Raw genomic sequence first — 14,775 nt, 5'->3', positions numbered from 1 at the left:
GCTGTTTGTTGGTGGAACCTAAGTCTCCTCGTTTTTGCTAAATGAATAAAGTTGAATGTGCGCCGTTGACTCTGCCCGTCTTTTTCTTTTTCAGGAACTAGAGATAGGTCCACTGGGGCATGATGATAAGCAGTATCTTCATCCTGTGATATAAGCTGTAAGTGCATTTTACAACAATTAACATGCTGTTGTGTGATGTGTATTAGTGCACTATGCTAGAGTGGTTTCGTTTAAAATGACTGCAATGAAGCTTTTGGCCATGAAGGTTGCTAAGGGGGAATTCGGTTTCTGCCCTCACAGCCATTATATACTTTGTGAGTAGAGCCCATGAGACAGAACATCCCTAAGGCTTAGCATTCCCTTTTTAGTTCATTTTAATGCTGTCCATGAAGCACTGAACAGAATTGGTTCAGGTTTTGGTGTTCCCCTAGTTGCTACCTACACTGCAGTCTCTTGGGAAACGTTGAGCTTGCTGCCAACAAAGTTTGTCCCACTGCTCCTTTTTTAGTCTCATGTCTGGTCCTGTGTGACACCACTTAGTGGCTCAATGGTAGTAATACATGGTAATTCATCTTTAAAACAATGCGCGTCTTGCAATAACCAGGTTCCACTCTTGGTTGCCTTGTGCAGCAATCTTACCGGGGGCGCTCTTAGCGGCATAAGCTACAAATGTACTTCTAAAAGCATGGATAATCTATCACACTGTGAGTTGGAAATTTAGACGAATGTTTGTTCCAGAGAGCTTGTTGATTGCACTGATATGGAGAGCATGAAGTGTGGAGTCCAGAAGCGTACCCACATGCTCCAGCCTGTTTGCTTCCTTACTTGAGGCATGGACGGATTCGTAATAGCAGCTTTGTTTTGTCCGCTGTGTGTATGTCTTGCCATTGACGGGGGTCTGGAGAAGGTGAAACGAAGCGCTTGGTTCCCTCGCAGCGTGGTCCTCTGCGGAGGAGGAGGAGGAAGGCGGGAGCAGGATGGCGACGGTGGAGGGTCGGCCGGCCCAGTATGGGGTGACGGTGCAGCAGCTGCGGGAGCTCATGGAGACCCGCGGCCACGAGGCCATCCAGCGGATCCAGGAGGAGTTTGGCGGCATCCAGGAGCTCTGCCGCAAGCTCTACACCTCGCCCACCGACGGGCTGAGCGGCTCGGCGGCAGACCTCGAGCACCGGCGGGCGACCTTTGGGCCCAACTCGATCCCGCCCAAGCCGCCCAAGACCTTCCTGCAGCTCGTGTGGGAGGCCCTGCAGGACATGACGCTCATCATCCTGCAGGTGGCTGCCTTCGTCTCCCTCGTGCTCGCCTTCATCGAGCCCGAGGACCACGACGCGGGCCACGGAGGTACGATGCTCCTCCTCCTCCTCCTTTTCCCCCTTTGGGAGGGAGCACTCGCTGACGCCGCTTTCCCTCCCTCTCTCTCTCCCTTTACGCAGGCAAGCCAAAGGAGTCGGGGGAATCGGAAGCCGGCTGGATAGAAGGTGTAGCTATTCTAGTGTCTGTAGTAATTGTGGTTCTAGTGACTGCATTCAATGACTACACGAAGGAACGCCAGTTCCGTGGACTCCAAAACCGGATAGAGCAGGAGCACAAGTTTGCTGTGATTCGGGGTGGTGAGGTGAACCAGATCGGCGTGTCGGAAATTGTGGTCGGCGACATCTGCCAAGTCAAGTACGGTGAGTCGCCCTCCTCCTCCTCCTCCATCTCCTTGCAAGGAAGCGGCACTGGGGAAGAGTGCATCCGCGCACCTCGTGAACGAAGGGCTGCTTTTGTCGAGTCTCGAACTGCTGTGCTTGAGCGATTGTCCACAATATTTGGCTGAATATGTGCGTACTAGGAGACTCAAGCTTGTGGCAGCTGCATGCCTGGCGTAAAGCTGTCAGGTTCTGCTTGGACAGGTTCAGGGGACGGAGTTTCCTAAGTGAACACCGGCACGACGTGTACTATTGCATAAGAAGGTCACCAGAATACAAACTCTGCAACAAGTTCATCCCTCGTGGTGCAGCCTATAACTACTACTGGCTTGACAGCTAGAAGTGTTTCACTGTAATGAGGAATTCAGTGTCCTCCCTGTGTCCTGAGCCATTGCAATTCCCAAAGTGCTGTTAAGCCTGTATATATCAAGTTCAAATGGAAATGAGAAAATATTTGATTTATCGATCACCTAAAGGCTAATATTGAGAAATAATGTATGCTGGGCTGAAACGTCTGTGACATCCCAATTGTTTCTGATTTTGTGGCAGAAGATTAATCTATGGCCAGAGACGATAGTGCCGTGTTTTTGTTGCTGGCTTGAGATTGGTACCTGTGTCCAGTCTTTGCAAGCCGTTTGCAGCGTGGATCATGCCGAACGACCCCAGTTCTTGCTGTTGTTTCACAAATGATGAAGTTCCAACTTCAAAGAGAATAGTGTGCGTGTGCTTCATGATCCATGGTCAGGTGGAAACTTCACGGTACGACGGTGCATGTTTGTGCCTTCTTCCACTGTGTACTTGTTGTTTTGCTCTATACCAACGGCAATAATTCCCGGTCTGGCAGCTTCAAGTAGTAGTCAGAAATGGGTTAAAATATAAGCTGAAAAAATCTTTTTTTGTTTGTCTGGGTGTTTGCGTATAGAGGCCATTACACAATGTTCGCATAGGGCGGGAACCGTGGATTGTTTTTATATGGGCAGCATTTCGAATAGCTTTATGCCACCAAGGCCCTCCCAGCAGGGAAAATATCCTTCATGGCTTAGTAAGGCCAGTGGCAGTTTGCAAAGCCTTGGAAGCCCGCCTGTGTGTGAATCACTTTTCCAAGCCACTGAAAGGGGAAAAAAAATTATATTGATGGTGGCAGGGGTATTAGACAACACTCATTTCAAATAATTTGGTGAGCCATTTAACCTTCACACACACAAAATGGGGAAATGGTGCATTTTTTTCTTCTTGCTTTAGACTTTTTGTGCATTTCATATTGGACTGATTCCCAGTCCGTCCTTTTCGTTTTGTGGTTTTTTAGTGTTTAGTCTGCAGGTATACTTACCTGCTACCTGCACTTTTCTGCTGCGTGTTTCATCGTGTTGTTATTGCATAATTTTTCTTGCGTGTTGAGGCCAAAAGTTTAGAGTACTATAGTAAAATGCTCCTAATTATCTTTTTTTTTATTTTAATTTTTAAACTGGCCGTCTTCATTGGTCGCCTTAAGCGTGCTTGTTATTTGAACTTTCATGTATTAGTAAGCGCTTAATTATTTTTGCCAAACATTATATGCCTCCACTGCATTGCCTTGACATTTAATGTGTATCAGTGTAAGGATCGTTGCTAAAAACTACGTCATCTTCCTATTCTGAGTTCTTAGCATACATATAATCGGGCTTGAACCACCTGTATGCAAGCCTTATGGGGAGCCTTATAAGAGGGGGCTTGGCATGACAAGGTAGAGACGAGCAGTATTGACTGCGCCTGCAAGGAGTATATTTTGTTTCACACACGAGCCTTACACGTGCTTCTGAGAACTGCATGGTTGCCTCATCACATTGTGTCTTGTCGAAAGGTAAGGACCTCTACTTAATGCAAATGCCAGTGACTGGAAATGCTTTGTCAGCTTTGCTTTCTTGACTGTTTAGCTTTAGATGTCCGAACTAAGAAGCACTCTGCAATCGTGAGGGCAGAATCGGTGCCAAAGGCATGTTTGGTTTTATGGCAGTAGCCGTCCATAGGGGGCTCTGGACGTTAGGTAACATTTTCTGTTAACTTGAAGACCACGCCTCTCGTAGTTCTTCTGGATTTTGTTCAATACTTAACAGTGCTTTGTGATGTTGGGGAGCTCACCATATATCAAGCTAACTGGAAAACCATACCTATTTTAATTCTCGGCACTTTCTCTGTTTAGCAACTGTGTTACTTTACCATGAATCTTCGTGGTTTTGGAGGGCTAGTTGGCTGAGAAGGAATATTACAGTTCAGTGTATAAAGGACTGATAAGACGAGAATGATGCTGTTTAGCTGGCATACTTTTCTTACAATTTTCTCACTCAGTCGGGCAGTTTAGGTATATGAAGCTTTGACTGAGTTACCGTAGTCAGGACCCCTGGATTGCCTATTTTTAATCCATTTTCCATTTCCTTTGCCATGCACGGTGCAGGTGATCTTCTGCCTGCGGATGGAATCATTATTCAGAGCAATGACTTAAAAATTGACGAGAGCACGCTAACGGGTGAATCAGACCATGTAAAAAAGGGAGAACTTACGGACCCCATGCTGTTCTCGGGTGAGTAATTCTTTCTTTTAAGTCCTTATGTGCAGTGAACAAAGTTTGCCTATCACTTTTCACAGTGGTGTGCACAGTATGCAGTGCTTTTTGCTGTCTGATACACGGCCTGTGACCAGTACTAGAATTTATACAGACGTTTTAACTTGTGCAGAAGTTTTAAGCACGGTTGTGTCCCCACACCCTCAGCAGAAATCGTGTGTGCCTGATGTTTCTGCTGCTTGGCCTTCCAGTCATTGTAGTCATTGTCTGGCCGCTCTGACTAAGTTGGGTTGTTTGCTGTCGTCATGCTACAAACATTCCGTGAACAAGTTATTTGACTACTCTGCAAGTGCACTGTTTAGTAATTAAACGATTGACTGTACAACAGCTGGCGTGTTTATCTTTAGTTGAGTCTTGTCTCTATTAAAGGAACATTGAAGTGAATTTGTCAAGCTCCACTGCGTAGACTGGCTCAAGTTAGCACACTTTTCATCTTTCATCCGGTTGACAAGTCGGTAATTATTTAACAAAGCGTGAAAGAAGGAAAACTACCATGTGGGTTTGCGGCGGCCGCACCAACTAAAGGCTGTGACGACGGGAGGAGACGCACCGTGATTGGTTAGCATTCAAACAAGTTTCGGTTTTGGTTCTGTAAAACAACATGCTTGACATCCGACGGCATCGTTGGATGGGCATTCTCGATATCTCAGTAATCGTCGTACCGCGCTTCTGCCATGTTGTCAGCTGTAAAATGCATAAGGTAAGCCCCCCACGACGGCTTGGAATCGTAGCAATCACTAGCCGAGGCCTACACAGTGGATGAACGCCCTCCGCGTCCCCGCAGACGCTCAAATGCCATGCGCTTTTCCCCCCTATTTGGAGCTTGCCTCACTCATACCTGTATAGTAAAAAGCGTGTTTGCACCAGGCCAAGGGCCGGTGGATTCTGGCCTGTGCCCACTCCCCGCAAGCAGTCGGTGCGTATGGCAACAGCACGCCAACGAGAACTCGCTAGCGCGCCAGTGTCAACCTGCACGCGGTCTTTGAACTAGTTCGTGGAGCAGTGAACAAGTTTCCACAATATCTCACGTCTAGCAATTGCATTTCTTAGACGGAAAAGCGTTCGCAGATGCGTAGTCGTGCTACTGACCGCTGTGCTTGTTCGCCGAGCGCAAAAAAGTGCTTCCTGCACCCTAGTTTTACGCTGTACCGTGAAATTTTCAGTTGATTTTATTTCCTTAGTACCTATATTGACTTCGCTGACTCTTCTCCCGCCTTCAAGTGGCCTTATATTTTCCTAATGGCGTACCAGTCAGCGAAGCGCAGCGCTTGTGTGAAGCGACCTTGACTTGGAGCTAGATACAGTGTACAAACTAACGAAGTAAAGAGAGGCACATTCTTCCATTCACAAACGTGTCCTGGCTTCGTTTCAACTGAGTGAACGAATTGCGACGACCCGTCGGCGGCGGGCGGACGAAACGCTGGGCCAACTGACTCTGTCAGAAAGCCGGCGAGCCGTGCAGTAGCGCAGCCAATTGCCAGATCATCTCCTCGTGACGTCACACGGAAACGCCACAGAAAATGGGCGAGGGTGCAGAGAAGAGGACAGCATTTTCGAATTCATTTTTCTACTAAATAAATTCGTGTAAACGTGCTCAGAGTGGTCGAAACAGGGCCTAGGAACTCCGGACTACAATTTGCGCTCGTAATCCCGCAATGTTTACAAATCTCTTCAGTGTCCCTTTAAGAAATTGGGGAAACGCTTTGAATGTTCCACGACTGATCTCTGCTTGTGTGGACGAGTGGCGACTGCCCCCCTGGGCCTTGCTAAGTGTGGCCTCCTGCTGCCTGTCGACAGGTACGCACGTCATGGAAGGGAGCGGCAAGGTTTTGGTGTCTGCGGTGGGCGTCAACTCACAGGCGGGCATCATCCTCACCCTGCTGGGGGCGGCCCACACTGAGAGTAAGGAGCAGAAGAAGAAGAAGAAGAAGAGCAAAGGTAAGCACTGTGCTAGTTCTTAATAAGGGACGTGGTTGCATACGGAGTGCGGCAACTGCATGCGAGTAGTAGTAGTTTACATTTGCTGCTGTCTGACTGCTCCCCCGTTATTTGACCTCTGGCAAGGGTCGTTTAAACTACCCTTTAATGTTTGTGAGTAGTTCCCTGAAAAGATTTTGCAGTAGTGCAAGAAATTATCAAAATGAGTGCTTTCAAAAGGTATCGGAGAGACAAAAGTGCACCAGCTGAGATTGGAGTCTGGCCCGCTGGTCAGGACAATTCGCTTTGGGTCAGGGCTCAACATTGGAGGTTCGTGTGTGCCGAACTTGGTCAATTCGCATGTTCCGGCGTGGTGGCAGTCGTCACTACATTATTAAACTAAGCTTCGAATAATTTTAGCTGCAAGCTCATTGCAATTGCAATTTTAGCTGCAACGCGGTGCATTTGTTGCAGATGGAGTGACCGCTAAGTTTTTCTGAGGACATTGTGGTGTTGTTGCCTTCATTTCTCTTTTTTCTGTCAAGTTTGACCCTGTTCCCCAGATTTGGGCATCCCTGATCCCGAAATCGGTAGAAAACCTCTGTTGCCGGGACTGCCTGGTATATGACTGTATGTGCTCACTTAGTGTAGTTAACACCCTTACTCATGTCCTTGCTTGTGTGATGTCTAAAGGGGTCCTGAAACACATTTTGAATGTGGAAAATAAACTGCTGCGGCCATTATGCTACGGGGTCAATGACGTTTGGTACGGTTTATTGCACCGCTCGTCAAATGACATGAGCACAGCTCGCTGAAATGCATGGACATCATGCATCAATCGTCCCGTGCCTACCTGGAGAGGCGTCCCGTCATAGCGGAGGAGCCAGTCTGAACATATTGCTGAACAGTTATAGAACAGTGTGAACCTGTTCTCGTATTGCCTGCTGCTTTGCACATGTGTTTGCCGAGGGGTTTACAAAAAGCATTAGTGTGCGGTTATTGGCTGTAAGTCCAACTGGACAGAGTATCGCAGGTTATTGTCGCGCGCTTCCAGTTGGCAAGTTGTGGCAAGTGTGGCTGCTTAGGGTCGGACGGAAAAATGCACGTACGTTCATGGGTGACACTTTGCTGACAAAGCTTACAGCAGAGACCAGGAAACGACGCATTACATTGGACTTTCCACAAGAAAGAAAAAGAAAAGAAGGCGTGATGCTAACACTGTGCCTTTCTGTCTTGCAGGCTGTGAGCACTTAGCCAGAGCAGCATGAGGAAGAGATCCTTGTTATGCACTAAATGTGGCTACCATACCGTTCATCAGTGCATTTGAGCTGGAAGCAGTTTACTGACGTACGCAAGACCAGATTTGCCACCATTCTGTGCCAGTATTGCTCTGCCTTCCTGAACTCTTTTGATAGGCCTGGACTCCTTTAACACAAATTGAACTACAAAACTCGTCAGGTGGGCAGATCAGTGCGACCAGCAAGGTGGGCTTCAGGACCCCTTTAGAAGATCTCTTCCTTGGTGCCTAGTCATGCATATTTTCACCTGTCCCCCGAGCCGTGTTTTGTTATTGGCAATCTTCCTGTTGCCTTTGTGTAGTCCCATGGGAGTACTGCCCCCCGATGTGTTGTGACATGTCTCCATCGACTGTGCGTAATAACTCCGTTGTCGCTCTCTTTCTCTCCTTCCCTCTTCCAACCCTTCCCCCTCTCTGTGCTCGCCCCGTCCTGTGTGTGCGACCCTCCAGACGCTAAGAAAGGTCATAGAAAGAAGAAAGGGGAACCAGGTGACCATGCCATTCCACTCTCAAATGTTTCCCCCTCACTCGTGCACAGTTTTGCCCGTATGCTAACACCTTGCCAGTGTACACAGAAGAGAACTTGAGAGCGTGGTATTCTTTTCGTGCTAGTTTACTCAGCCAGCTCTTCGAAGCCAAAAGCCAGAGGGGGCAGCGGTGTTGGCTGATAGTTTTGGTCTGCGATGTTCGGCCTTGTGTGCCAAGAGGAACAGTTGGGACCACAGAGATCCTTTTTGCTTTTCGTATAAACCAGAGCCAAGTTGTTAGCTTCGCATTGGTGTATTCAGAATTTTCTTTGTTTTAGGAAGGCCTTCAGGGATTGTTTTTCGCACCTCCTTTATTTTCTTTAGAAAGGAAATCGTTTCAGAACCTACTGAGCTTGTCTACTGGTAGCGGTCTCCCTAAACTTTGTTTAGGTTGCGATTTGTTTGAGGAAAGAAAGCATTGAAGCTCCAAATGTCAGTTTGGCATTTGCCCCATAACAGCTTTAAACACTTGCCAAAGCAGTCAACTTGTTCTGTTCACTACATTTGCTTAGGTCCTTAGGCGCTTTACCAGTGCATACGACAGTCCATAGCTTTTGAAAGATACCCACCACACTGCCTCAGTGGCTAAGGCGTTGTGCTGCTGAGCACGAGGTCGCGGGTTCGATCCCCGGCCACAGTGGCTGCTTTTCAGGTGGGAGTGGGAAGCGAAAATGCCCGTGTTTCGAGGTTTCGGAGCACGTGAAAGATCCCAGGGTGGCTGAAATTAATCCAGAGTCCCCCACTACGGCGCACCTCGTAGCCCCACCCACATGTAGCTTCAGGGTGTTAAATCCCTCGATCAGTTCCTGAAAAATGTGAGACTGAACGTACTCTCAGCATGGCAGAAAAGATGGGATGAATTCTGAGGGGTGCTCCAATTTATCAGTACTTTATTGCTCTTGGGAAACTTGTTTACTTTCCACAGGGGAGTTTAAGCTATTACGAGGTATCACTTTGAATTCATGCACTTGTATGAAAACATTCCTGTGTTTTATACAGCTGTAGCTATGCTGGATGCAGTTTGTGCGAGCTTTCTGCTAGCTTTATTTTTTGGCCTGCTAGTGTCAGTCACCTGAGTATGTGTATTGAAGGCAAAGCAAACCATACCGACCCCCTTCTAAGTACTGATATTGATGGGAAAATGCTGTATCAGGTTGTCCTGTTCAGCACCCTCTTCTACACGTGAGCTGTGGCAAAGTGGCGAGTCCCTCCTTTGCCATCTATGCCACACTTGGAGAAACGTGCTTGTCCTTGTGGAGCTTCCTCTCTCTCTCTCTCTCTCAAGTCCTCTTGCTGTTGTTTGTTTTCCTCCGGGCATAAGTGTTCCCACCAATTTGGGCATGTCTCTTACGTGATGTGCTATTTGGACTTCCTGTAGCGGTCAGTGTCTAGGAACAAAGAAGCCAAATAGGCGAAAAAAAGAAAAAAGATGCCTCTGATGATTTTGAAGCATATGTTGGCTCATCTGCGCAAAAAGTACTTGCCATGATAGATTGTTCTTTTTTCTTCCTTCAAATTAATCAAGCCTGTATTTTCGTGGCTAGGTCCCTGTGTCCTCGGTGTGCACCAATTAACACAAAAAATAGCCCCCAGACACAGTGTTCACTGGACTGGTGAGAACGGAAAAACTTGAAATTTGAGCTGCCCTTGAGCGGAGAAAACCACAGCTTCCGTGGAAACCATGTGCGTTTCTGTGGGTTGTTTTTGGCAGTGGTAAGCTCGGCAGAGTTCCCATATCTCGGAGAGGAACTTTCTACAATATTCACTTCATCAGATTCCAAGTACCTTTTTAACTTTGCCTGAGAAGCTTCTGTAGAGTGCGCAGGAAGAAATGACTGTGTAGTGAGAAGAATGCTTTTTCTCGTTCCCATGTCAAGCGCGATCGTAAAGCTTGCACTTCTCAGCCTGCATTCTCTTAGCTGTATCTACTATCGCCTTCGTTTAACCCATACTCCACTTTGTCTACGAGCCTCCTCATTGAATAAAGTCAATCAATCAATCAACTGCTTAAAATGGTGATGCCATGATTTTGGAAGAGACGCAGTAGGGTTACCTTTGTTTTTTAATTGTTGCTATCCAGATTATGTGTCTTGGCATTTCTTCAGTAAAGCTTAGTAATGTTAGTTTCATTATAATATCTGCGACAGCTACAATTTATAACCCTATGAACACACAGCGCTTTACGACAACAGTTCTCATAGCTGCCAATTTGTTTCTGGCACAAACATTGGGCACTGGAATGATGCCTCGAAAACATGGTACCCTAGGCATGACTAGCAGTAGCCCGCAAGAATACCCTTCATCACTGGCCTGTGTGAGCATGGCCAGAGTATTCTGACCGCAAAAGGAAAAGTTGTTAAACTGCGACTAAGTTCTTTCTGATGTATAAGCACAATGTAATCTTTCTTCTCCAATGAATATTTCTAGCAGCTAACCTTGATGTGTGAGATGTTAAAGAGTAGGTGCATCAGAACAAATATTTTCCAAAACCATATGCACCACCTGTTTTCGTTTCTCAAGCCTGGTTTGCACGTGTCCGCGACTACTGTTGTTCCTAATGCCTCTGATCCGGGGTAGATGTGTCTGATGAACACATGGCCTGACAACGCTAGTCTTTTGCAAAAATGTCTTGCTGCATATTTTAACTAATTTGCATTATGTGTGCATGTTTAACCCAATTTTTTTCTTTGTGGTGAAAAAAAGAAAAGTAGATGTATGCGCTTCTTTTCTGACACCTGTGTGTACCACAGTTTTGTAGGGCAGTTATGCTTCTTGCATTTGCTAAACATTATGGGGGCAACCATATGAGCTGAATGTACCTCCAAAACTTGAAAAAATCTGTTGTGGTCTGCCAAGATAAGCTTTGCATACAAAAATGTCGAGCTGCTAGTCAGGGAATCGGCCCTTGGCACCGTGGCAGAGGCATGATGCTGCCTGGACCATTGTGTGGGAGAGTTGAAATTGGGGGGGCCTGCATTTTAACAGATTGTGCCTTCGTACAAGATGCTTGCCTCTCTCTGAACAGCAACTAAGGTTTGAATGTCCTCGTGCGATTATGCACTGGACCAAGCATCCACGCAGGAGCTATCCAGCTTTGTGCAGTCAGCGCATGATGGCTGATGCATGTGCATTTAGTGGCCGAGAGTGCTTTTACTTGGTATAGTACTAACACCGCTATATTGCTGCTGCCTTATTTCTCTGAGTAGCACCTGTTCTGTTTTCGGTCAACCCTCCAGCAGATTAGCAACAAGTGAACTTGAACCAGCTTTATTGGCGTGATGCCTGCATTTCCTATTTTTTGCTGTTTTGATGCCTGTAACCTTACGTGCCAACCTGCTTGTACTAACCAGATAGTAATTGATGCTGTCGTCATCGCATGTTTTGCTGAACTGATGCATTCTGGAGTACCTTTGCGCATTTAACCTTTGCTTGCCAGTTTCTAACTTGCATCATCAGAGCAGACTAAAAGTGGCCGCCACGTTCGGGAAAACGCTGGCATAAAAAGTGCCTTTTTACGCTTTACGTTTAAAATTTTGTCAGTTTTTCAGTTTCATCTTCCTTTTTTCACCAATGTTTTTCCGCAGCACTGTACGGTGCAACTAACACTGTTTAAACGAGGGCTGGCACTTACCCAAGTTGCTTTCATTGGCACCCGTGCCACCAAGCAGCCGCACTGTGGTTGGCCCCCTTTTGGTTTGGTCTTGACGAGTGCTTTGTGCAGTTTTTCGTTGGCCCGCGTTCGGTTTTCTTTGACACTGGTTGACATTGTGTTCTGTTTTCCCCTTTTTCTCCCCCATTGATTGGGCGATCTCCCCCTCGTCCCTCTTATTTTTTTTCCCCCTTCCTCCAACACTTCCACCCGCTTTGCCGCCTTGTTGTGCTGCGTCCCCCCCAGCATGCTACGTCGAAGCTGGCGAAAAGGAGTTGTCGCCACTCACCCAGCCTGACCCAAATGGTAGCGTATGCCTCACCGAGAACAACAACCCTGTTTGTTGGTCGTTGGTTTTCGTTTTGTTTTGTTGTTCCGTTTGGTTCTCCCCGCCGCCCCCACCGCACTCCTCCCCCTGCCTGGTGTTGGTGCCTGCCAAGTTCCCCCTCTTTCGCCCACCTTTTGCCTGTAACGTTTTCTTGCGACCGTGCAACAACCTGCCGACTGCCGTAACAGGGGCATACACTAGCGCTGTGCGCACTAGAGTGACACTGTGGGCCACTGGAATGTGTAGCTGGGTGTGTTTGTGTAGACCAAGTGCACTTGCCTGCTGTCGAGTTGTGTGACACGAACGGATTGCACCTGTGAGTCTCCTGGGCAACAAAAGAGGTGGCTTGACGCCTCCTGTCAGCAGTTTGGGGTCCACTTGAACAGCTTCCTTTTCACCCCTCACACTCAATGCCTGTGCTAACACCATTCTCGGGGAAGGGGGGGTTACTGACCATTGGACAGGACACCGTCCCTACTTTTGAGAGCAGAGAGCACATTGCTAACCGTAACTGCCCTGACGAGACGTGTGCTGTGCTGGGTTGGTGCATGCAGTTTCGGCCTTACACATTGCACACTGTGGTTTGTCCTCGTTTGTTGCATTTTGTGTTGGTTTGAAGTTGTTTCAACTGCTGTAATCGGTTCTAACGTGTGGTTTGTAACTTACATTGGTTGCCCATACTGCGGGGCTTAATAGGAGTAATTAGTGTGGGGCAGTTTGGTGTCCTTTTAAAACCTGCTTGAGTCTTACTTCAGAGGTTGGAAAGATGTAAACTGACCCAGCTGTAATTGGTAGTCTGTGTAAGCCATGCCACATTTTAAAGTCTGTGCTTGCTTTCCTTGCTACAAATTGAGGGGAAAAAATCAGCGCATTTCTTTAATTAAAATGAGTGTTGGGAGAGTTTCTGGTTCTCTGTTGTTGAAGGGACATTCCACTTTTGGAGCAGCTGCCATTCGAACCGAATCCTTAGTGTCCTCAGTCAGAAATCATAGAAATGTTGAGATAATGGAGCTGTCAGGAAAAAAGAAAGGTTGAAAGAGTTCTGTTCTAATCTTAATAAAAGTTTCCAAGTACATCCGGAATTTCAGCACCAGCAAAGTGAGTCAGCTCTGCATTTATTTTGTTAATGTAGTTTAAGCCAGCGAGAAAAGAAACGTGACTGTTACATTGTTTTCTTCCAGCTTTGCACAGTTGATGGCGTACCGACTAGCAGGAATAGCAGTTAAGGTTCAAACTGCAAGAAAAAGAAAAAGCAAGGACAAAGTCTGGCTAGATTTATAAGCATACAGAAGCAAAAAAATCTGCAACATGGTTTTATAGGGGCATCGTGTAATAAGTGCACAAGGAAAGCCGGACCGAAAGATAGTGAGATACACAGTGCTGAGCGGTGCCTGTCTCTAAGCTTCTCTGACGGGGTCTCCAAAGGGTAAACGGTGGCTCAGCGCGTTTCACTCAGTCATTATTTGTCACTGCCCAATAAGCTATGGAGGGAAGGATGGTAAGGAATGATAGTATGGCTACTGAGGAATGGTGTCAGAAGTAGGGACACACAGATGAAACTTGGTGGAGGAGTGAGGTTTAACTTTCACCCCGCAACAAACATCAACAGGAATGACAAATATGATGCATCACTCAGTTTCGATTTGGCAGCTGTTAAGCATTCAAGATTTTGGAGGCCAGATCTCGTATCCCGGTGGCCCTTTCCTGAAACTAAGGATGAAAGAGTAGTCTACATTTAGCACAGCTGCCGTGTTTCCTGCTGCAGCTATAACTTTGAATTCTTTATGCTGAATTACCTTATTCAACTGTAGGGTGATTACTGCCGCAGTTTATATCTGCGCCGTGCTTGCTAGAGTGGCTCCCCCTCCCGCCACTGTACAACCGCCCTTCCCGTGTTGATCGGCAGACGAGGAAGCGGGGGCCATGTCGGGCAACTCTCACCTGGCCGGGGGCGCTGGGGGCGCCATCACTGCCAACACGCACGTGGAGCCTGCACGGGCCGACTCCATCGTCCCCTCTCCGGCCGCCGAGGACAGCAACCCCCGCAAGGAGAAGTCCGTGCTCCAGGCCAAGCTCACCAAGCTCGCCATCCAGATTGGATACGTCGGTAAGGAGCCCTTAAGCTTAGGTTACCACCTAGTGCAGGGGTCGGCAACCTGCGGCGACCCGTGGGGCCGTATTACGCAGCTCCCAGGACGACGTCTGAACCCCCGCCCCTCCCCTGTAACTTCCTATCCGAACTCTGGCACACCCATTTTGACCTCAAATGGGGTTAGACGGGAGAGAACAACAGAGAATTGATCGCTTCCGGTTGGCATTGTCCCCTTTCTTCAGACTTAGCCAGATTGTTGTCAATTATTGTCAGATATATTGTTGTAAATTCGCTGAATGTTTTATCCCTGCCTGTAAAGCCCCCCCCCAGCCCCACCCGAATTGCCGCCTGGCCCTCCGCCGCTTCAGCTTCATTGAACTCGGCCCTTTACCTTCAAAGGTTGCCAGCCCCTGACCTAGCGCGTAGAGGTGTCCTTGGTGATGTCGAACAAGAATTTCCTATTTTTGTGTTTTGCCTGCCAAAGAGATTAGAACATCTATGTGCTAATCCATGATTCTTGTGATCCTAAATGTTTACCATAAAGCGCGAGACACATGTACGAGACACATGTACGAGACGAGACACATGCGAGACACATGTACAGGTAACAGAGTGGATCCCTAGAGAAGGCAAGCGTTGCAGGGGGCGGCTGAAAGTTAGATGGGCAGATGAGAT

At 47.5% G+C, this 14,775-nt stretch overlaps 1 protein-coding gene across 22 annotated transcripts in view; it reads left to right on the top strand.

Annotated features, from left to right (window-relative positions):
• Positions 1 to 14,775, top strand: part of Pmca (plasma membrane calcium-transporting ATPase 3) — a 283,076-nt gene that overhangs the window by 228,405 nt on the left and 39,896 nt on the right. For 19 of the 22 annotated variants that reach the window (XM_077682997.1, XM_077682996.1, XM_077682993.1 and 16 more), the window contains 8 exons: positions 95 to 157; positions 937 to 1,341; positions 1,434 to 1,673; positions 4,123 to 4,248; positions 6,088 to 6,228; positions 7,955 to 7,993; positions 11,927 to 11,986; positions 13,915 to 14,115. In XM_077682997.1, coding sequence (XP_077539123.1) covers positions 978 to 1,341; positions 1,434 to 1,673; positions 4,123 to 4,248; positions 6,088 to 6,228; positions 7,955 to 7,993; positions 11,927 to 11,986; positions 13,915 to 14,115 — 1,171 coding nt within the window. In that variant the 5' untranslated portion in view covers positions 95 to 157; positions 937 to 977. The remainder of the gene's footprint in view (positions 1 to 94; positions 158 to 936; positions 1,342 to 1,433; positions 1,674 to 4,122; positions 4,249 to 6,087; positions 6,229 to 7,954; positions 7,994 to 11,926; positions 11,987 to 13,914; positions 14,116 to 14,775) is intronic. The other 3 variants (XM_077682987.1, XM_077682988.1, XM_077682991.1) reach the window with 3 other exon arrangements.

Source organism: Haemaphysalis longicornis, unplaced genomic scaffold (genome assembly GCF_048455015.1).
Source record: "Haemaphysalis longicornis isolate Haplotype H1 unplaced genomic scaffold, Haemaphysalis longicornis Haplotype H1 scaffold_9, whole genome shotgun sequence".
Taxonomy (NCBI): domain Eukaryota; kingdom Metazoa; phylum Arthropoda; class Arachnida; order Ixodida; family Ixodidae; genus Haemaphysalis; species Haemaphysalis longicornis.
The sequence above is the reverse complement of the archived record's forward strand: the minus strand, read 5'-3'. Positions and strand labels throughout refer to the sequence as shown.